A 23,854-nucleotide genomic window follows, 5' to 3' on the forward strand; every position below is an offset into this window, starting at 1 on the left:
AAGGTACTATGGCAGACCTTAAGGAGACCTAAAAATTCAATAAGAACCCTGTCCTAAGATCGTGACAGTCTAGCAATGGAACTTAGAAACATACATACATACATAGGTATACACTAGGTAGAAAGATTTAGGTGCCATAAGAGAAATAAAGATGAATTTCTATTTTTTTTTAAAAAATCTTACTTTGAATAGTTTACCTATCTATTTCTCCTATGAGCCAGATCTAGAATATAGATACCCAGACCTCATCTCTTCAAGGGCAAGTAGCCATACATAGAAGACTAGTTCTTGTCACCTTTAGAAATCAAGTCTCCTCATTTTATAACTTTTGCATATGCTGTGTCCTACAGGGTATACCCTTTTGAGTTCACATAAATCACAAATGTGTACCCCATTTCTTGTAACCATGAGTGCTGCTGATCTAAAAGAAAGGGAAATGCCATAAAGTGACACACTAAAAAAAAAAAATTAAAAAAAAAATTAAAAAGCCATTCTCTTCCCAAACCCTGCCACTGTTCTGCTATGGAAACTTAAGGAATGCACACTTAGTCTGATGTAAGGATTGAAGAAAGAATTGTTAACGAGATTCCAAAGAATTTTCATGAATCTTTCAGACAAGTACTACATAAAAGGCATCACTAATGCTCTAGATTACTAAGGCTTTCCACATCATTTTACACGTAGCAACTTTGTTAATGTAGGGAGAGGTATTTGCATTCCTTGTTTAAATCTAAAGAAAGTACATTCCTTAAGTACTAAATGCCATTAATGTCATTTCAAATATTTTTCACAGAGCTAGTCCAGACCAGGCCAGGTCTAGTGGATTCATTTCAATGTATCATCATATCCACCATTTGCATTTAAACACTCAACTAAACATTCAGTAATTGGGAAGCACTGGAGAGGGAGTCTGCAGAAAAGAAGCAAAGTGACTTTCTGTTGATGAACCCAACTGTTCTCTCAGGATACTGACACAAGGAGTAAAAAATTCAGATCACATCACCTTACATAAGTCAGTCCCCAGTCCTCTATCAGGTCCTCACCACCTCTAAAATAATATTTGTGATCAAATGAAGAAGAAAGACCTATCTCCATGTCTTACCCATTCGGGACAGTAAACATCTCTGGTTCATGGGTCTGGCTTCTTTTGAGGACAGCTTTTCTAAGCTATAATTAACATACCACAAAAACCGCCCTTATAAGGTGCACAATTCAGTCATTTTTCACATATTTACAGAATTGTGTAACCATCACACTATCCAATTTTAGGACATTTTTGTCACTTCCAAAAGAAACCCCATACCCAATGATTAAATTGAAGAGAATACCAGATCTTTTAAAAAGCATCCTACTATTCCAATAAAGTATCCAATTCAGTCTTCTTTATCTGACTACTGAAGAATGTAAGTATATACCCTTGTATGTAAGTCTTCAGCTTACTCAAAAAACAGCAAGACTTAAGAGAAGGTAAAAGGGCCGAAAAAGAAAAGCTTAAAGAGAATCAAGAATGCAACATTTCTAGTGAGAAAGTGCACAAAAACTGATGGGGGTATGTCAAAAAGACACGAAAGTCAACGTGACAAAGCTCCCAATGACAAAGCTAGAACAACTGAGCAACAAAATAAATGAAGACAATCTTTGGCTATGACCCACAGAATAAAATAAACACCTAAAAATTCATACTGACATAATTAATAAGTGAATAAATATGTAAGTGAGGGAGAAGGGATAGTGCTTCCTTACAGCAGAATTCAAATTAATAAATGTGGGGGGAGTAAAGAAAATAGAAAATCACTCTTAAACCAGCACCACAGTAATAACGTTTGCAGGCAAGAACCATCAGTAGACACAGAAATTAGTGGCAAAAGTATGATGAGGAAGTGAACATGTGCACAGTCTCAAGGCATCACTCCCCAAGATACTTACCAATGACAAAGGGAAGATCAAGTTAACTTTACAGTGGAGAAACTTGGCAGATACAACCTTACCTGAGCGGTCAACGTTAACATACCAGTAACAGCACATGTGAACATCATGTACTTTCTGACCTAATGCACTGAAAATCGTACAATTCTGTAGTATTCCTGAGCGGGGGAGGAAGGGGATTACAGAATCAAGGGATAACAGTAGACAAACCCATACTGAGCAACATTTTATAAAACAACTAGCCAGTGCTATCTTCAAAGGTGTCAAAATCATGAAGGACAAAGAAAGACAGTCACAGGTTAAAAAGAAGAAGTGACAACTAAATTCAGTTTGTATCCTGGATTGGATCCTGGACCAAAAAAAAGGACATGCACGGGTGGGAAAACTAGAAAAATCCAAACAAGGATTGTAGAACAACTAACAGCATTATAGCACCACTAATTTTCTGTGGTTATTTTGTAAATTCTCTATAAATCTAAATTTATTTCTAAATAACAAGTTGGGGCTTTTTAATGCAACATTTCCAGGTGTGAGAGTCAACTGTTCTAAGCCCACTGTGAAAAATGACTCATGCCAGCTAGCTATTATAATTTTCCTATTAGGAGAGATTATCAAATGATGTCATATTCAGAATCCCAAAACCCAACTCTTACAGCACCTTCTGGATTGCAGCAGACATAACAAGAAAACAAGTCAATGCATGAAAAACCACATGGCACGCTGTTAACAAAGAGACATGCCCCAAAACAAAGAAACAAACAAAAAAACCAGACATGAACGTTCTGATCATAAAGTAACGGTCCGCAACACAAATAAAACAACTTGAAACATAAAATGTCAAGAACTGGACAAAACCAACTGCACCAACATGCGATAAGGCCATGACTTGATGAATTTCTCTGGTGTTCAATTTTTATGAATCTGGTGGTAAAAGTTTATTATTAGGTAAAGGCTGGATTGGTTCTGATACATTAGTTGAATCAGTTCTGGTACATACCCAGATTTCAAGTCAGTTATCCTCAAACAGTTTGTAGCATCCAGTCCCACTTTTCCATTGCGGACCACACTAGATATGAATGGAGAGAGCATTGGAGAAATTCGGTTCAAGGCCACTTCTGGGGACATTTTAACTTGATTTGCAAATCACCACTGAAAGCAGAAGGAAAGAACAGCGGTCAGGGTATCCAAAGGAACTAGATATAACAAGTTTCCCGAAAACTGGCACAGTACACACAGTATTCAGTCTCTTGAATGAATACTTCATTTCCTGTCATACAGCAGCCTCTTTTAATGACCCTCCAGAAGAAACCAACCCCCTGTTGCTCCCCTCCCCAGCGCAGAGACTACATCAATGCTTTTCAGGAACAGAAGCAACCCTTCAAATCCAATTCCCTCCTCCTTTCCAAAGCTGATTTCTACACTGCCACATACTATACTTAAAGCTATCTTACAATCAGCCGCTTCCTACTTCAGTTGAGGCCTTAAGAAGCCTTCACTGACAATCCTCTCCCCTGACACACAAAAGGTACACACCATTAAGTTAGGAATTGCTCCCTCTGTGTCCCCACGAGAAGAAGGGCTTGATAAAACTGTATAAAATTGGTGACTAAGCATAACCTACTTGTTACTTACTAGAAATTATTTACTTCTGATCCACTGTCCTCCACAGTGTTCTAACCACCTGCTTTGTGATCTCCCCCCTGCAGGGACCATGTCTTGAATCCCCAGTGTTTAACAAAAGTACCTGGCATGCGCTAAGCACCAATAGAAATCTTTTAATAAGTAAATGAGTGAAGAGACAAAAACTAGAGAAATATTAAGGCATGGAGAGAAGATAATATGCCCTCAAAAAAATTGGTAGAGGATAATGTAGCTGAGGAATATATGCAGCAAAAAGCTACTTAACAATTAAATCACGAAAATATACACTTATCCAGATATTAAGCAACACAAACTAACATGGATCTAAAAGACTTTGACTTTCAGGCACTAAGAAGTACTTACACCTGAAAATGCAAAAGCAAAACCAATAAATCATATCTAAATTATTTGGAAACCCATGGGGCAAGGGAAAGGGAATGCATGAATTCCTCTAAATAGATTTCTAAATGAGAACCTCTACTTTCAGAGGTGAATAAGTCCATTTAAATAATCACTTTCTTCCTCTATCTGAAAGGATGATCCCACATCAAAGGCAAATTAATTTCCTGCAAGTTACAACTACAAGGAAATGATGTTCTGGTTCTAGTTTTCATCTCCTTTACCATATGAGGACTTACAGGTCTCTGACAAAATAAATGTTGAAAACCAGTACCTGTCTTAATCACTTCAGATGGTAATAAAGGGAAGGACTGCAGTGATCTTTCAAAAAATAGTAACATGGTGACCTTAATTTAGCGATGACACCCAGAAGTACCTTTGAGACAGTAAAGGCTTTATACTTCTGTACTCAAATCATCCTTTCTGCAAATATAAAACAAGCTCCCCTACCAGTCACTTATGGGTGGGAGATGACCTCCCTCCACCATTTCAATGTCCCCACGAAGTAGGAATAAACATCTAATGCACTGTATTTTCAACCATAAAAATCATGTTGTACATTTTTATAACACTACCACTTGTAAGGAGCTTCCAAATACATTATTACAGTTGATCTTCACAATCCTGGGCAGGAAAGCAGGTATTAGAATCCCCACTCTGCAGGTGACAGGAATAACTTCTGTGATTTGTCCTTGAACAGTCTACTAACCCATATTATCATCTTGACGCTTAATTTTTTTCCTATTTTGCAACATTTCCACTGTTACTTCTACCCACTGATGTCACAGTTCTTGAAAGGATGCTTATCTAGATCATATGCAAAGCAAAGAAATACTCATCTGGAAAAAAAGCAAAAGGATCTCACCTACATTACAAAATTATTCTTCCATGCTTTTCCCCATAATACCTATCATTATTTTACCTCTCATTTCTATGAAAAATGGAAACAATCAGCACATGCTGAAAACTCTGCTGAGCATCAGGCACTATATTACCCACCACTATGTAATCCCATTTACTGCCCCACAACAACCCTGTTCCCTGATTATTATTGGAAAACTAAGGCTCAGCAAGACTAAGTAAATTGTTCAAAGTTACAAACCTAGCAAGCATAAAGATCAGAATTCAAATCCAGATCTCCCTCGAAGTCACTATACCCAATCTCCCCTCACATAACAATGTACAATTGCAATCACCAAGAGAAAAGCATCAGAGCTATTTAAGTATACACCTTAAAAAATCTGAACAGACAAAAAAGTCATGAATTTGAATTAATGGTTGCTTGACAACTAGAAACAGGTTTGACTACAGGCTGGTCAGCTGTGGAAGATGGCCTGAGTCATCTACTAGTCAAATCCTACAGGGAACAAACCTGCACCAGAAGCCAAACTATACTTAAGGTGACAACAATGCATCCCAATTCAGCAACTGTCATGACCTCAGACTAACACCTGAAGGAATGAATTTGTTTCAGAACAGTTACAATGCCACTTTTTTTTTTGACAGTGCAAGATATCCTGCAGCATTAAAATCTGTTTCAACCGTAGGTGTAGTGACTTCTCTAAGAAGGGAAATAAACACTCCAAAACCAGACGTCACCAAAGAGCCAAAGATGATGGTTCTTTGGTGTGATCCTTTTGAGCCAGGAGCATGGATGAGGAATAATCCCCAATATGAGCTTTTTCACATCATAGTCTCATAATAGATCCCAGATAGGCAAAAAATTTACAGTGGCCAGCCTCCTCTGAATGCTAGTTGTGCAATGTGTATTTCCTGATTTTGACGTATTACAGGAGGAAAATGCAGCAATACAATTTTTACAGTGCCTGCTGCCCAAAATAGGGTCACACAAGGTCCTCTGATGGGCAGGCTGTAGACTACAAAGACGTCTAAAGCACCGTCCAGTATCTCGCAATTAAGATGGGATGACAAACACGGAAACATGTGCCCTGCTGACGTCATGGAACGGAAAGGGGTGGCGTCCTGCTGCGTCACCTCAACGTCATACAGCGCACGAGGGAAGTTAAGTGGGGAAGCAATTTGTCCAGGGGCAACATTCAAGAAAAACAAGTCGGCTCAGACCCAAAGAATGACCACCCCATTCTAGGGGCCATCTAAAAAGGGATACTCTCCCTCTCCCAAACTGTATGATCCCCTCACCAGGCCGGCAGGAGGAAAGAGTCTGAGTTTAATGAGGGACCAGGGGGCGGGCTAAATATGCAAAAAGAGCAGCCTCTGGCCTTGGGGGCTCGTTCTTGCGGGGACCAGCGTGATAGGGATGAGCAGGGCATCTTTTAGAACGGGGGGCCTTCTCTACAGGAAGAGGCCGCGAGCCCCGGGCATGCTTAAACCACGGTCCTCAGCGCCACCTGTGCGACTCGGGATCCAACCTCCCCGCACCAGCCCCAGTCCAGGTACCTGGAACTTAGTCCGATCGGTAACCGGCGACTACGTGGGGTGCAGGTTACCCGAGCGCGCCCCCGACTGACGCACCGACCTGCGCGCGCACCGCGGGCCGGATGCGTGCGCGCCCCCGGACGTCCCGCCCCGCCCCCTCTGCCGCCCGCGAGCCGGGAGGCGTGCGCGCCCCCGGACGCACCGAGCCGGGCACTCGGAAAGGCGTCCCTGCGGTGCCTGAAAGGTCTTTACTCCGCGCGGGCCTCGTGGGTGGCGAGTGGCGTGGAGTCTGGAACTATCAGAAGCGCCCTGTTACGAGAGGCGGTGCAGGGAGACCATCCCGGGAAGAACGGAGGGCAGTTGGGGGGCTGGGGTTATTTCGGGCAGTCAGGTGGGCGACCCGCAGGGGCGTCTGGAAGGCCCGCGTCGTTAGGGAGCGTAGGAGCGGCGTTTCTGGTTACGGGGTCGGACAAAGGGCAAAGGTCAGCCTCCTGGTTGGAGAGCACCTCCTTTTTTGCCATGGCGGCGTCTGGGGAACCCGGCCGGCAGTGGCAGGAGGAGGTGGCGGCGGTGGTAGTGGTGGGCTCCTGCATGACCGACCTGGTCAGGTTAGTCCGGCTCAGGACACCGAGTCTGAGGTCGCGGGAGATGGGCGGACCGTGCGTGGCACAGGGGCTTTGGCGATAGTGTTCGCTTTTGGGGTGAGCTACACGTTTCCCCAGCCCGCAGCCTGCCTTCCTGACGCTGAAGAGGCAGAATTTGAGTTTGTAAAGGTAACTCTTAGGTCGGGGAACATAGAGGCCAGGATGTAACGAAATCTCTTACTGTTACTTTAGAGGCTCTGCAAGAGCTGCTCCTGTTTTCTTGACCAGGCTGCTGAACCTGTCCCCTGCCTAGCCTAAGTAATGGTTAAGTCATTTTATCTCTCAGATCGTGCCTATCTCGCAGGGTTTTTATAAGGACTAGGTGAAGGAAAGTCTTTTCTGTACAGTGACATTAACCAGGTTGGATATTATTCGCCTGAACTTGAATGAGTGGAGCAGAGAGGTCAAAAGTCCATCAATCACCTTTCACCGTATTGATCGTTGGCATTCCTGCAGTTCATATTAACACCTTGCCTTTTAGTATTATTTGTGTCAGTATATAGGTTACCTTACGATAGCCCAAATGGGAACCAAAAACCTACAAACACAGTGTTTACAACCATTTAAAAAAACAATGATCAGATCATGAAAATATGCTGAATGAAAATAGGATGGAGAGAGCCTTCTAATTTTTCATTATTTGAAATGAAAATGGCGGAGTGCCTGGTTGGTTTATTGCTTAGAGTACGCTACTCTTGATCTTGGGGTTGTGGGTTCAAGTTCACCTTGGGCGTAGAGCCTACGGGAAGGGAGGGAGGGAGGAAGGAAGGAAGGAAGGGTTTTCTGATTATTAAAAACACTACATCTTCATTGTTTTATAAAAGCAGATAGGCTAAGAATATCCTCCAATTCAGATTGCTCCCATTTAACATTTTTGTGAATAGCTTTTCAGGTATGATATTTTTTACATTATAAAGATCAAAAACGGTCACGCATACAACAGTAAGACCTCATCTGTCCTGCAACCTTCCTTTTCCAGACAATAGCAGAGAGCCTGAAAATTAACAGAAAGGCCTTGGGACAATCAAAAGAAGTCACCAAATCTCTGCACAACCTGTGTTTTGCTTAGAAAATAGTTCTAGGGTCTTTACATAACCAATTTAGTCTTACACTGCTTAAAATGTTTATAAACTAGGTCATCAAATTTCCAGACCAAGAGTAGAAAGGGGGAGAGACTGCTAGGGGCAGATGTAGTGATTGCCAAAAACCATACTTTTATTTTATGTTGTTGTTTGTTTATTTTGAGAGAGAGAGAGTACAGGAAGGGCAGAGAGAGAGGGGGAGAGAATCCCAAGCAGGCTCTGCACCATCAGTGCAGAGACTGATGTGGGGCTTGAGCTCACGAATGGTGAGATCATGACCAGCCGAAACCAAGAGTCAGATGCTTAACCGAATCAGCCACCCGGGGGCCCCCCAAAACCAATACTTTTATAGGTGCAGTAGCAGAAGAGTAAGAAAGCTAAATAATTTTCCCATGCACTCGACCTGAATAAATGTCAGGGCTAAAATTCAGAGCCACTTTCTTCTTGAACTAAGAGTTTTCTGTGAAGCTTGACCATCAGATATTAAAGATAATTATACTTTATAAAATGAGGGCTCTTCATACTTTGGAGAGGGGGGAGTGTCAAAGGCACCTGTCATCTCATGTTAGCATCCGTCAGGATTTTAAAATCTTTTTTAAGTGCTAGAAGAATTTAGAGATTATTTATCCCCGCGCTTCAGTTCATAAAAGAGTAAAGTGAGGTCCAGAGAAGAAACTCTTATGTGGTGTATAACTTTTCTAATTTCTCTCATCATTTTCTTTCCTTTATAAAATAACCAGGGGGCGCCTGGGTGGCTCAGTCGGTTGAGCGTCCGACTTCAGCTCAGGTCACGATCTCGCGGTCTGTGAGTTCGAGCCCCGCGTCGGGCTCTGGGCTGATGGCTCGGAGCCTGGAGCCGGCTTCCGATTCTGTGTCTCCCTCTCTCTCTGCCCCTCCTCCGTTCATGCTCTGTCTCTCTCTGTCTCAAAAATAAATAAACGTAAAAAAAAAAAATAAAATAAAATAACCAGGTTTCTACCCTTCCCATGAATCACTAGTAAAAATTTTATTCCCTTAGAGACTATTCTCATGACTTTTCTGCAAACTTTTTATGGTTTCTGATTACTCCTGCCTCTGAAGATCTTTACAAAATACCTGAGTATAGAATTTTCATTTAAACCCTGCATCTGTGAGAACTTGGCTCCAACTTTGCTAGTTATGGTACTTATCATGATTGTGTTAGTTCCTATGGCTGCTGTAACAAATTAACAAACTTAGTGGCTTAAATAATACAAATGTAATACAGTTCTCCAAGTCAGAAGTCTGACACAGATCTCACTGAGCGAAAATCCAGGTGTCTGTAGGGCTGCGTTCCTGGAGGCCCTAAGGAAATCTGTTTTCTTGCGTTTTCCAGCTTCTAGAGGCTGCCCACATTCCTTGGCTCATGGCCCCTTCCAACATCTTCAAAGCAAGCAATGGTCAGTCAAGTCTTTCTCACATGGCATCACTCTGAGGCTTACTTTCTGCCTTCCTCTTCTACATTGTAAGAACCCTTGTGATTATAGTGAGCCCAAATGGATAATTCTGGATAATGTCCTTATTTTAAGTTAGCTTATCAGGAACCTTAATTTCCCTTGCCACATAATATTCACAAGTTTCAGGGTTTAGGATGTGAATGTCTTTGGGGCAAGGTGGCAGGGGAACCGGGGCGGGGGGGGACATTATTCTGTCTACCACATTGATTAAGCTTAAAGTCAAAAAATCTTATAATAGAGCTTGGGGAATCATTGAAGCCCATCAGTCCATCCTCCACATTTAACAGGTGAGGTAACTAAGCTTCGAGGACTCACCCCAACTCACACAGCCAGTTAGTGGCACAGTGAAAGCTGGAACCCATGTTTCCTAAGCTTTATCCTTCCATTATATCATTCTGCCTGTACTTCTGGCTGATATTGATAGCCCTTTCCATCTGCAGTTCACTCGAAGGCTTGTAGTCTCTGCATTCATTGTTTACTTTGTAAGCGGGTGAAGAACAACCAAGGATTTTTAATTTTCGGGCCTAAAGATAGTATCTTCATGACAGTTCCTTACTTGATTTCTTAGTTTAACTGGAGCCAACCCGGACACCTGTGCGTATACCGTAGAATCGCTTCGGAAATAAGACTCCTTCAGTAACTAATCCCTCTTGGACGGCATCCAAGTCCAACTCACTTTGTTATATTACATTACTGTGTGCCAGACACTGCTAATTCAATCAATGAGCCACTTTTTTTTTCATGTCTAATTTCAGTTTGCTATGAATAGTAAGCTCTGTGTACTAATAATTTTAAAATATCATTAGCTCATCCAACATGGTAAACAATGAACATTATTTAATACCCACCTATGTGTATCATTATTCTCTTCTTGAACAGTCATCTCTGAAGTTCCACAATGCAAAGTTAAGAGATATCAAGCTTGTCCTTGTGGAAAATTAAGTCAGAGTTCCTCCAAAGACAGATTTCCATGAAAACCCAGTAACAAATGAATGATTTTAGACATTAAGCTTAGAGATCTTTGTTAATCATGCTTTCTCACTAATAACCTTTATTTCTTATGACATGAATCACGCATTTTTTAAATTGTGCATTCAACAAATACTTCCTGACTTTATACTAAGTCAGGTATTTCCCTAAGTGCAGAGGATGCAGGGATGAAAAACACAGCCAAAAACCCCTGCCTTGTGGAGCTTACATTCTTTTTTTTAAGTAGGCCCCACAGTCCATCAGTCCATCAGCCAATGTGGGGCTTGAACTCACAACCCCGAAATTAAGAGTTACATGTTCTACTGACTAAGCCAGCCAGGTGCCCCTCATGGAGCTTACATTCCAATGAAAAAGACAGTATCAATAGAAATAAGTAAAATGCATAGTATGTTAGGTAAATGCTAAGGAGGAAAATAAAGCATGAAAGGGAGATGGAAGTAGTAATTATTCCAGACCATTGCCCACAGAAACCCTCACTAAAAAGGTGATTTTGAGTCAAAACCTAGAGGAAAGGAAGCAAGCCATACAGATACTCAGGGGAAGAGCATATGCAAAGGTCCTGAGGTGGGAGCATGCCTCTTATGATCAGTGACCAACAACGAGTCCAGTGTGGCTGAAGAAGGAAAAACAGGAGGGGAGAGGGCAATTAATGATTAGAGGATGTTGGGTCATACCCTGAATAAGATGAAAAGCCACTGGAGGATGAGCAGAGAGATGACCTAATATGATTTGCATTTTAATATCATCACTATGGAGACTGTGTGAGAATAAACCGAAGGAAGGCAAGGGCAGAAAAGAGGAGACCAGTTCAGAGTCAGAAGAATCCTGGCGAGAAATGATGGTAGCTTGAAAGCAGTGCCAATGGGAAGAAATGAGCATCTTTTGATTATATTTTGAAGGCAGAGCTGACAGGATTTGCTGAGGACTAGAGATAGGTCAAGAATTATTCCCAGGTTCTGTGGCCTTTGCAAGTAGAAAGGGAAGCTGACCTTTGCCGAGATACAGAAGATTGTGAGCAGAGCCAACTGGGTACAGAGAGGGCAGTATCTGGAGCTCAGGGTGGATGTGTGAGATTCGAGGTGCCTGTTAGACATCCAACTGAGACTGTCAAGACAGATACAGGAGTTTGGAGTTCAGAGGATAGGTCCAGCTGGAAATACAAATTTGAGAGTCATCAGTGTATTGATGATATTTGAGGCCGTAAGGCAGGATGAGATCACTGAGGGTCTGAGCTCCGAGGGCACTCAAACATGTAGAGCATACATTTTTTTACATAATTTATCTCCTGTCTCCCAGTCTCTCCGTACCCCTAAAACTTGCTTTGAGACAAGTTGAATACAAACCCATGTTTACATTTCCATGGCAATAGACTATGATGTCAACTAAAACCCTATGTTATCCTTTTACATGCTCCAATTAAAGGCGATGGCTTGAGAGATAAGGCTCATGTTCAACCAAGCATCTAAATTTAATCCTTGGCAAGTCAGGAAATGATTGCTTAATTCTCAAAAGATTTTAATTGGATGGCAGAATAAGTGAATTTAGAAGCTTTTTGATCCAAAGTGGATGAAACGTTGGACATGTATTACTTAGGGAAAAAAAAAAAAAGCCAAAAATGTATGCCATACCTAGAAAAGGTTACACGTGTTTAACGTATTACAGTAACCTCTAACCTGCATTCCCCCAGAAGCCTCTTGACTGTCATGTTTAGAACAGAAAACTCTCTTGTGCATCACATTTTCAGTAAAGTAAAAGCCAGAGGAATGTTAATCTGAGGAATACCCTGCATGTCCAATGTTAAAGCAATAGAATATCCTTTATTATTCCTTCTGCTCCTTAATTGGTCTTGAAAGTTGCTTATTAGTTACCAACTTTAAAGTTAGTATTTTGGTAAATGTTTCTGTCAACCAAATTCCCTAACATCAAAATAAATCTTTCATCGGAAATTTGCTAATTCTGGTCCCTTCGAGGAAAACATGTATTAAAAAGTAAATTACATATGACAAAGCAAGCCCACCTCCCATGTGGTATTACCAAGAAGTCCCTTTAGTCATCCATTCCTTTGTCAGCTCTTCATGCCCTAGTGTCTGTATTCTAGGGAAAGGAAGGTCGGGCAGGCTTCATGATGAATGTTGCTCCGGAAGTTTGGTCACTTGTGTACAGCATTCAAAGACTGAGACTGTGCTAAGTGCTAAGGATACTGCAATTAGTAAAACATGGTCATTGCTCCTGAAGGCAGACACAAAGATCGATCACTGTAGTGTGATGTGGTTAAGTGCCCGCAGCTTCTACAGGAGCAGAGGGAAAAGCGCCTGGATGGGATGCCTCCTGAGCCAAGTTTTAGAAAATACGCAGGAGCGCCTGGGTGGCTCAGTCAGTTAAGCGTCCAGTTTTTGATTACAGCTCAGATCATAATCTCACGATTTGTGAGACGGAACCGTCGTCGGGCTCTGCGCTGACAGCCCAGAGCCTGGTTGGGAGTCTCTCTCTCCTCTGCCCTTCCCCCACTCGCGCACACACACATGTGTTTTCTCTCTGAAAATAAACTTTTAAAAAAAGAAAAGAAGCAGGTTCTAACCCAGCAAAAAAGAGGAAAGGATTAAGTACATTCTGGCCAGCTGGGATAACACACAGAAGTAAAGTCACAGATGTGGGCATATGTGGGTATGCTGAGGACAGCGGCTACTGGGCTATGAAGAGTCACATGTAAGATGTTGATGTAGGGGCGCCTGGGTGGCTCAGTTGGTTAAGTGTCTGACTTTGGCTCAGGCCATGATCTCATGGTTCATGAGTTCAAGCCCCACACTGGGCTGTCTGATGTCAGCACAGAGCCTGCTTGGGATTCTCCCCTTCTCTCTCTGCCCCTTCCCCACTGTCTCTCTCTCGCGCGCGCGCAGAATAAATAAACTTAAAAAAAAAAACAAAGATGAAAGGACTCATCAGCCATGCTAAAGTGCTAGGGTTTTTATCTGTAGGCCCTGGGAACTAGCAAAGGGCCCAAAGGACAGGAACAACATGGTCAGATTTGTATTCCTATAGCTCACTTGCTGCCAAAGGGAGGATAATGCCTATTCTAACCTATCTCACAAATGTAAAGTTCGAGCATAATCCATTCTTGATTATTCACGATGATGGGAATGTGGGAGAAGCATGAGCACCAAAACCCAAAAATAGTAGATAAGTTAAAATTTTTAATAATTGATTCCAGAATACATTTTTTTTTTGTGCGCTGATTTATCTTTCTAATTATATTTCGCTTAGGATAAAATTAATTCCATTTGTATTCCTTTAACCTACACCAGCAGATGGCAGGAAGAAGTAGCCTGGATAATTACAATGTGGTGACAGAAGTCATTTTGAAATTTAAAGTTTACTATAACTAATTGGCAAAATAGAAAACAAAATACCGGTTGTGTAGTTATTTATCACTATTCATACTTTGCTTGTCTTCTTCAGTGAAGTAAAATGTTTTCCATCAGGAACTCTGATAAATGCTTTAGCTTCGCCAGTTCCTTTTCTGCTCTGTTGTTCCGCATCCTGCTTTTCCTACATACCTTACGCCGTCCTATAGTTGTCCCGTCCCCACTCACTAATCCCCCATCCACACACATAGTTCTCCTGCCCTCTCCTCTCACAGGTTCTAGCTCCAGGATTAGGTCTTTCTGTACCTCTCTAGCCAAGCTTCTATTCTCTCTCCAGAACTTTGCTCACCCGGGAGTAAGGAGGTCTGTGTGTAATTGTCCAAAAAGACTAGTTGACATCAGATGGCATTTTAATTTTTAAATAATGTTTTTGCTGTTTCACTTGTTAGCCTCTCCCAGTGCCATCTGTACTCAGTCTTCAATCCTGTATTGGAGGGATGGAAGAGGATGTGGCCCCTTATTGTTTCCTTTATTCTGACCAGATTCCTGTTTAATAACTAGTTTACTTTTCTCCTTGGGCTACACTCATGCACAGCACTTTTGCTCTGCTCTCACCTCATTGTAAGATTTATGTACAGAGGCATCTGTCATCCCAGCTATTTCTAGAAGTGTCTTTTAAGGTATAGATCATTCATTCAAAAATATTTACTTGTGACCATGATGGAGTAACTAGTACCAGACTTAACCTTCCCACCATAAACAACTAGAAAATGGGGTACATAAGGGACAAGATCTATGAAGCAGCTGGATATTGGACAGCAGGCGTGTTATCCAGAAGAGAAAGGAAACAAACAGGTGAGTCCTGGAGGCACATTACTGACCATGGCACAGAGAGAAGAAACCCGGGGAAAGCATGGCAAATATCAGTGAGGTGAGAAAATGGATTTCATAGTTTAGGGAGACTAAGGTAGCTAGAATTTGAGGGAACATGCACTAGTGAGGAAGGAGCTAATCGGGGAAAGGTCCAGAAATCTGCATAGGAGTCCCCTTGAGTCTAAATACTAAATGGACGTACATAGAAACTCCACAAAGCCAGGCCACTACTGGAGAGCTCTAAGCTGAACATTTCCCAGGTATCACATTCTATTCAGCCAGAAACATTATTGAACCCCTGGAGCATTCAGTAGAGATCCCAGAAGGACCACAACTTAAGGGGTAAACGTGCCCTAAAGTAAAGGCTACTCTAAACTCTTCCTAATAAATCACAAAAACAATCCTTAAAGGATCAAACAGATCCACAAATTATTTAGATGCCCAAAAAAAAAAAGGAAACCCTTTGGAAAAATACAACAGAATTAAGACACTCAACAGTGTAACCTTTGAAATATTCAGCCTCCAATCAAAAATCAATAGTCATGCAAAGAATCAAGAAAATGTAATCCATAACCAAGGGGGGAAAAAAATCAATCAAAATTGACCTCCAGAGGGGCGCCTGGGTGGCGCAGTCGGTTAAGCGTCCGACTTCAGCCAGGTCACGATCTCGCGGTCCGGGAGTTCGAGCCCCGCGTCAGGCTCTGGGCTGATGGCTCGGAGCCTGGAGCCTGTTTCCGATTCTGTGTCTCCCTCTCTCTCTGCCCCTCCCCCGTTCATGCTCTGTCTCTCTCTGTCCCAAAAATAAATAAAAAAAAACGTTGAAAAAAAAATAAATAAAAAATTTAAAAAAAAAATAAAAAATAAAAAAAAAATTGACCTGCAGAAATGGCAGGGATGGTGGAATTATCAGAAAGGCATTTTAAAAGAACCGTTACAAAATGCTCAGTGATTTAAAGAAAAACACGAATACAGTGAGGAGAAAAGTGGAAGATATATAAAAGAACCAAATAGAAGTTTAAGAAATGAAAAATTCTTTTGATGGGCTTATCAGCAGAGTAGACATTACAAAAGGATCAGTATACTTGAAGATAGTAAGAGATAGCATCTAAATTGAAGCATAGAGAAGAAAATGACCAAAATGCACAGAGCCTTTGTGATTTGAGACAAGGAATCTGTCATTTGTGTAATTGGAGTCTAAGAGTAAGAGTGGGTGAGGCACAAAACAATATTTGAAGACATAATGGCTGAATTTTTTTCAAATTTCATGAAAATTATAAATATATAGATCTAAGAATTTCAGTGAACCCCAAGCAGGATAAGCATACTGTAAACAACAAAGCACATTGTAATCACATTCCTGCAGACCAATTAGAAACTCTTAAAAGTCTCCGAAACAGACATTAACATATGTAAGGGGACAAAGATTGAATGCAGACTTCTTGTCAGAAACAATGCAAGCCACAAAAAAAAAAAAAAACTCTAAAGTGCTTCAAAAATAATCTACATAGAATTCTGTATCTTTCCAATATGAAGGGGAAATAAAGACAGAAAAACAATAGCTGAGAGAACTTATCACCAGAAACTCACACTGCAATAAATACTGAAGTTCTTTAGGTGGAACCAAAATGATACTAGATGGAAACTCAGATCTACCCAAAGGAATGAAGAGCCCAGAAATGGCAAATACAAAGACTTACTTCTATTTCTTAATTTCTTTAAAGGCAATTGATAGTTTAAGCAAAAATAACAGTATTGTAAGGTTTGTATAATATAGAAGTAAAATATGTAACAATAATAGCACAAAGGATAGGAAGAGAAATGAAAAAATACAATCGTAAAGTAAATTACACTTGTAAGTAAAGTGGTATAGTAATGTTTGAAAATAAGCTGTGGTAAGTTAAAAGATGCTCATTGTCACTTTTAAAAACAGAAAAACGGGAGGGGCTCCTGGCTGGCCCAAGTGGTAGAGAGCATGCAACTCCTAAGCATCTCAGAGTTGTAAGTTTGAGCCCCACGTTGGGTGTAGAGATTACTTTAAAATCTTTTAAAAAATAGACAAAAGAGAGTTAACACATCGGTAGTGAGTATGAAGTAGAATACAGTTAATCCAAAACAAGATAGGGAAAGAGGAAAGAAATTAATGAGTATTATAATGTCAGATAGTGATACTGATCTGAAGAAAATCGTTGGAAATCAGTGCTCCATAAATGTTCTCACGTCTCTGCGTGATCGGGACTTTCTGAGCAAAGCTCTCTAGCGCCAGGATTAAAGAATGTTTGAATGGCAAACAAACCTTGCAAGTCCGAGACCTCTGGGGAGATTTAGGGACTTCTCCCTTGGACACATTTATTTACATTCTGGGGACTGTAAATCTAGAGACCTCCCTGCTCCCCCTGCGAGGATCCGTTTACGTTACAATGCAAAGGTCACTAGGTCGTGTTTTCTTCCTCTCCCCCTCCCCCACCCCAGGGGGGAAGAGGGACAGCAGCTGTATGGGCTCCTATATAGACTCCCAATAATTCATCATTTGGAAGTTCCTCTCGTGTCACCCTGGGGGAGATTGGGACACGGAGAACTAATGTAATTGTGAGTAATTAAAAAGCTGGGTCTCTGATCCAGGAACATAGTATTCTTTGTCAGAATGAATATGTACTTAACAAAAATTGGGAATGGGGACATCTCCTGTAAGGTGGTGTGGGAAGACCTCTCTGAGGAGGAAACATCTGAGCAGAGATGGGAAGGAAGGAAGCCACACAAGACCAGAACACAGGAGACCATACTCTCTTCATTGGTTCCCCTAGCACCTGGCACACTTTGTCACACGTCAGCAAAATTTAAATAAATAAGGTTCAAGAATATGACATTCTGGAAGGCTGGCCACTTGTGGCCAATATTCTTCATATGTATCCTATACGTTCAAGAATAGTTACATCTTCAGGCAAAACTACTTTTTAGCCACAGACTGGTTTACCAGGAAAAGACAGGATTAGTAGCCAAAATCAGTTAAAAAAAAAAAAAAACAGTTTCAAGCATAATTCAGCTTTCATTCCCTTAAATAAGCCCTTTGTCTGCAAATTTAGGGTTGGGAACCACATAATGAAGTTTTAGTTGGGAGGCTAAGTTCTTTTTACAGAGCTGGAAAGAGATATCACTAAGTTGGTTTGGAAATGACTCTCATTTCTGTAAATGTGACCCACACAAATGCTGAGAAGAACAGATACAGTTGGAAGAATACAGGCAGTAGGAATAATAAATAATGAATTTTAATTGGGCAATAATAGTACAATTCCCCGTTATAGAGATAGAGGCATCCAGTGTGTCAGAAGCTTGCAGCCAAAAGACGAAAGAATGGAACGAAAAAAGCCAAAAAGCGACATATTCCTTGACTTTTGGCTGGAGCCCGGATAGGGTGACCTCTTTGGTCAAAAGACTTCTCATCCCTGTTTCACTAGGTCATTCCTTCCCTTGGTATGAATCATCTCTGAGAATCTAACAAACACATCATTGTCAAGAAGCTAAAAGCAATTGATTAGTTGTTCTGATAACACCTGTCAGTGAAATAACTCAGAGCACAAAACCCAGGCATTTAAGGAGTTGACAAGTATTATTAAACCTGTTTTGCAAGAGAAGAAGCTGGTTCAAAGAGGGAAAAGCTGTCAAAGGTAATACATCAGTAAGCGGCTCAGGCCTGCTGCCTTGCACAACGAGGCTCTAACCTCATGGCCTCTCAAGGCCCAGAAGACTGAGGGGCCATCTCTGAACAGTTAGCAGTGTTTTCTCCTGTGCAACTTTAAAATGTGACATTTTTAAAGCTACTAATTTGTTTTGAATTCAAATATATTTCTTATGACTGGTTTTCTCTGTTTGGGTTTTCTCCCCCATTCAGAAATACACCGTTCTTAATTTTTAAATGGTAGCAATGGTGTATTAACTACCAGTACTCCTCCCTCTTTAGTTTCCTTTGAGCAATTTAATTTGTCTTTGGCGCCCTGCTAAACCTTATGTTTGAATTGGGGCGAATCATAGCAATGCTTTCATCGAGGGGATGATGCCTTGTGTAGATCCTTTCTTGAACCAGGCCTTAATTTCATGATATTTCATAAGAGAGAGGAAAGCCTAATCCAAGGTAAATGAGGATTTATAATTCAGAAATGTTTCTGCCTATCGGCAACTGTAACTAACTTTCTAGTGCTTTCCGCTCCAGTTCCTTTACCCTTAAAAAAATAAGCAGTAAACTGTCTTAGTCTGGGTTCAAGAGAAAGGGCACAAGACAAAGGCTTCAGTGCACATAAACTATGCGGGTCTGTAATCCAGGGAGCAAGAAAAGCCTATACAAAGATACCTGACATGTTCAAGTGGTCGCTCGATGCTGCGAGACAGCCTGGGGAACCATAACAAAGAAACAGACCCCTGGAATGGAAAGACTGGCATTGGGCAAGGCTCAGTTGGGCAGGTGGCACCTGCAAGAAGCCAGCAGGAGCCCAGGAAGAAGTGGTGGCAGGGATGCAGGGACGCCACATGAATCTGAAGTAGTAACCAGTGGCCTCCCATAATGCGCAGATATATTCTTGTTGCACATACCTCTCTGTTGAAGTATATAAAGTAAAACATGAACTTTTGCTCCCTCTCTCCACCCTTTTCATGGATGCTTGTCATTAACATTTCATTTTCTGCACATTTACATATCCTGTAAGAACATGTACATCTTTTTATTTTAAAAAATCGTGAGTTGGGGAGGTCCCCTCTACTTGCTAGATGCTGCCCTGATTCATGAATCGCTTAATAAAGCCAATTTGATCTTAAAAAAAACAAACAAACAAACATGAATCAGATCATACTAACCTCGTGCTCCGACAGGTTTTTGTTTGTTTGTTTGTTTTCACTCATGTATTACTTGCATCAGGGTTAGGTCTTACTACATTGTCAGGAAGTTGATTTTGTCCTGTAGAGGTATACTGGAAAATACCAATAGAACATTTGTTGAGGGGTGCCGGGGTGGCTCCGTCGATTGAGCTTCCGACTTCAGCTCAGGTCATGATCTCGAGGTTCGTGAGTTCAAGCCCCGCGTCGGGCTCGGTGCTGACGGCTCGGATTCTGTGTCTCCTTTTCTCTCTGCCCATCCCCCGCTTGTGCTCTGTCTCTCAAAAATAAATAAATCTAAAAAAGATTTTTTTTTTCAAATAGAACATTTGTTGAATGAATGAAGGAATGATACTATGAGTTCTAGTTACAGTTCCTGCTTAGAGGACAGGAGTGGCTGCTAATATTGGGAATGCAGTGGGCAAGGTCTGGTAGAACATGAAATTGTCATTGCCAGACAATTGAACATCCCTGCCGGTCTCCTTCCCTTTCATCAACACCTCCACGTCCACAGTTCAGAAGTAAGAATGGATGCTACACAGGGGAGACAGAAAAGAGAGGTAGGGGAGGAAAAATAATTTTCCCTCTACCCTTCTCAGTTCTTGGCTGAGACCCCAGGAATAAAAGATTAACAGGAGAAAAACAAGTTTACTGGCCTGCATCCCCCAGGTATACATGGGAAATACCCAGAGGAAAATGAGTAACTCCCAAGGCGATTAGGAATTCAGGATTCTTAATAGGAAAGGGGGAGGAAGGAAGGAGGCTTCTTAGGGGGAGAGCAAATGGTTTAGGAAAGACGAACTAGCCCTCAGTAGAACAAATAGATAAGACAACATTTGTGACAACGTTTATCTGGGTGTGATGTTGACTTCTAGCCTCCTCTCCTGTGACAGGAGTCCATCCTTGCTGGTGGATGAAACTCCTGGGGAGGGGATTCATGGCCATTGAGTCCTTTCGGGGGACTGGTCTGTAGGCAGATAAGGGCAGTTCAGAGAAAGCCTCTCCCTCCATTTGCTACTTTTCACGTGCCTACCGCTGAACATAATCAATATACCGAAGTGGCGTATTTGGGCAGCATGTCTTGTCCCCCAGTCGTATTTTGGGGTGGCATTTCCTGCCACCCTTCAGAGACAAGGGAAAACTCTTTTACAAATTCACTCAAATATTTTATCAACCCTATGCTAAGTGGCGAGCCCTCCGGATAAAATGGAGAACATGACAGACTTGGTCCTTGTCCTCACACAGGGAAAGTCCACAGTTAAAGGAAGAAAGAAAGAAGAGTAGGGCATAGATGCAGAAAGAAAAGGGTAGGGTTCCAAAGGAGTGAGAAATTTCAGTGATGGCTAAATTAGTACAGTGCTTGTGTTAATATAAGTTGTTTAGAAAGGAGTTTAAATCCCAGCCATCTGCTCTCACGTCAAACACATACACACTGTACCCCCGATTTCACTCCTCCGTCCCATATATATACATCCCAATAATCATCTGCTGATATATTTTTCATGATTTCCCACAGTCAATAATAAAAAAATATACCTGATTCAAACCAGTGAATTGTGACCCAGATCTAACTATGAATATAGTGGAAATCATAAGTTTCTTTACCCACAGTCTTACTAATTAAGTTATTTGCCTGTTTTTAGCCACATTGGATATTTTTTTTCTTTTTGAGGTTGTTATGGATGTTGTTTGTAGCAGCATCAATAAGCCAAGAATTCACATACTCAGTCGCACAGATTACTCATCATTGCCTGTTCATAACAGAATCCTAAAATGTTTAAGATTTCTGATGCAAATCAAAATCTCATCATCACTTGTCATTGCTAAATTAAATGACAGGATAATAACATTACATTAAAACCATTTTTCTCTTGATTGAGTACCTTTTTCAGAAGTGAACCTTGTAGATGGATTTTTTTCATCAGTACTATAAATGCATTTAGAATAGGAGATAAAAATAGAATTGAAAGGGGAGGAGTGGAATAGAATGTTTTCAAATTATTGATGAGTCTCTTTTGAATCTCAAATAACCATATTTGACACTGCACTGCTTGGGAATGGAGTCATTTAGCCCAGTTTATTGAGATTTTTTAGAACCACATAAAGGAGGTGCACAGGTTGAACTTGGTCGTTCGCGACACAGTCACGTGTTCTTGGCATTAGCCATCAGTCATTCCATTGCAAACAGGCTGTTAGTGACCTGTAGGAATTGGCATTGTTCTGTTACTCTATAATTAGGAATAAGAACTGGTTTCAGAAAGATCACAGCCTAGGTGGGAAATGAATATAAATTGCAAATCTGCCAGGACAGAGTAGGTTCTCAATTGACTTGCTGTCGTGAACTGCTCTCTTGGCCTTTCTTTCCCATCTAAAGCTAATTAACCTTTTCGGTCACACCTGCCATCCTCCCATCTGGTCCATCTAGCCCACTTCTTTGTGGCCACCCGGTCCTCATGCCACTGGTGCCCATCTTCTTCACTTGCCCTTATACCAAGGGCTCTTTCCATTCTCAAGTCTTCTGTCCTTCAAAGATTTGTTTCCTCACATTTTCCACTTTGATGTTACGAAAATCATATCCTGGAGAAAACCTTTTACCCTGACTTTTTGTCTCCTTTAGTACTACCCTCATTAGGCAGTAACAGGTCACTAAAAAAATCCTTAGCTCTTGGAGAAGTCCCTAAAAATGCAGACGGAAACAAGATTGGCTAGGAGTTGACAATAGTTGAATCTGGGTGATGAGTGCATGGGGGTAGAGAAGTTAATATACTGTTTTCTCTAGTTTTGTATGTTTGAAAGTTCCTATGGTAAAAATTTTAAACTAGGTTCTTTAGACTCCGTTTTTTGTTTGTTTTTTTTAATAGATGCTATTTTTGAGTCAGTACATGAAATGGGAGGTAAACAGGAGGGACTGGGGCTAACACCTGATCCTGTCACTGAAATGCCCCACTCCCACCCCACCTGCAAGGAAACAAGTGTGATTCCTTAGTGCCTAGAATTGAAACTTCCTCCTTCTCCGTAGGTCCTGAACATGGGTACCAGAATCCTGCTACACTTCCTACCTCTTGTTAAAGTGACCAGATCAATCTGTACAGAAACACACATTAACTTGGTCTCATTTATCAAGTCCCATGGTGAATTAAGGTCTGTGCTGGGGGCACTGAGAAGCAGAAATCTGAAGTTAACCTCCCTCCAAAAGCTCCCCATCATGGAAAACAAAGGCACCTATGAACACCCCTGATGCAGTACAGACACTAGGAACTGTCATCTGAAGTGGAGCTTCAGTAGCGTGGTTGTGGGGCTGTAGGGAAGTAAAGAATCCCGTCAGCAGATGCGTTCTAGAAGGTGATGCCAACCACTGAGTGCTATCGCTTTTTTATGTTTGTTTATTTTTGAGAGAGAAAGACAGAGGGAGGGCAAGCCAGGGGAGGGGCAGGGAGAGAGGGAGACAGAGGATCTGAAGCGGGCTCTGCGCTGACAGCAGAGAACCCAGTGTGGGTCTTGAACTCATGAACCATGAGATCATGACGTGAGCTGAAGTCAGACGCCGAACCGACTGAGCCACCCAGGCGCCCTGAACGTTACCTTAAAGGAAAAGATAATCTCTGCTTCTGATTCCTAAGACTAGAGCTCCTTCAGAGAACCTTCCTTCTCTCTTCTGAAGAACTTAAAGTGATTGCAGTTACCAATGTGCCTTTTTTTTCCTTCTCTTTTTAAATTATGATAGCCTTACTTCTCGTTTGCCCAAAACTGGTGAAACCATTCATGGACATAAGTTTTTTATTGGCTTTGGAGGGAAAGGTGCCAACCAGTGTGTCCAAGCTGCTAGGCTCGGAGCAAAGACATCCATGGTATGCAAGGTAAGTGTAGACTACAGTGGAGAGGCTCCTAGAGGCAAGAGTCTGTTTTTAAGATTTGAGTTGTTTTTATTTTTTAACCGTTTGAAAGTGAACAATTCAGTGCCATTTGGTACATTCCCAGTGTTGTTGGACAACCGCTATTCTCTTTAGTTCCAGAACAATTCTATCATTCCAAAGTAAAATTCCTTACCATTAAGCAGTTTCTCCCCATCCCCCCCCCACCCCACTCCCACCCCCAGACCCTCACAACCACCATCTGTCTCTGTGGATTTATCTATTTGGATATTTCCTAGAAATGGAATCCTAGGATACGCGACATTTTGTGTCTGGCTTATTTCACCTAACGTA

At 41.5% G+C, this 23,854-nt stretch overlaps 2 protein-coding genes across 6 annotated transcripts in view; one reads left to right on the forward strand and one right to left on the reverse strand.

Moving 5' to 3' along the window:
* The window catches only part of BABAM2 (BRISC and BRCA1 A complex member 2), a 400,562-nt gene extending 394,100 nt beyond the window's left edge, over positions 1–6,462 (reverse strand). For both annotated transcript variants that reach the window (XM_047069871.1, XM_047069870.1), the window contains exons 1-2: positions 6,385–6,462; positions 2,924–3,075 (exon numbers count right to left, since the gene is read on the reverse strand). In XM_047069871.1, the coding sequence (XP_046925827.1) occupies positions 2,924–3,051 (128 nt within the window). In that variant the 5' untranslated portion in view covers positions 3,052–3,075; positions 6,385–6,462. The remainder of the gene's footprint in view (positions 1–2,923; positions 3,076–6,384) is intronic.
* Positions 6,463–6,814: 352 nt separating this feature from the next.
* Positions 6,815–23,854, forward strand: part of RBKS (ribokinase) — a 100,111-nt gene continuing 83,071 nt past the window's right edge. For 3 of the 4 annotated variants that reach the window (XM_047067708.1, XM_047067707.1, XM_047067709.1), the window contains exons 1-2: positions 6,817–6,971; positions 23,374–23,506. In XM_047067708.1, coding sequence (XP_046923664.1) covers positions 6,883–6,971; positions 23,374–23,506 — 222 coding nt within the window. In that variant the 5' untranslated portion in view covers positions 6,817–6,882. Of the gene's footprint in view, positions 6,972–23,373; positions 23,507–23,854 lie in introns of all 4 variants that reach the window. The other variant, XM_047067710.1, reaches the window with a different exon arrangement.

This window comes from Lynx rufus, unplaced genomic scaffold, assembly GCF_022079265.1.
Source record: "Lynx rufus isolate CCGP_SWC_20201006 ecotype Redwood Valley unplaced genomic scaffold, mLynRuf1.p SCAF_8, whole genome shotgun sequence".
Classification (NCBI taxonomy): domain Eukaryota; kingdom Metazoa; phylum Chordata; class Mammalia; order Carnivora; family Felidae; genus Lynx; species Lynx rufus.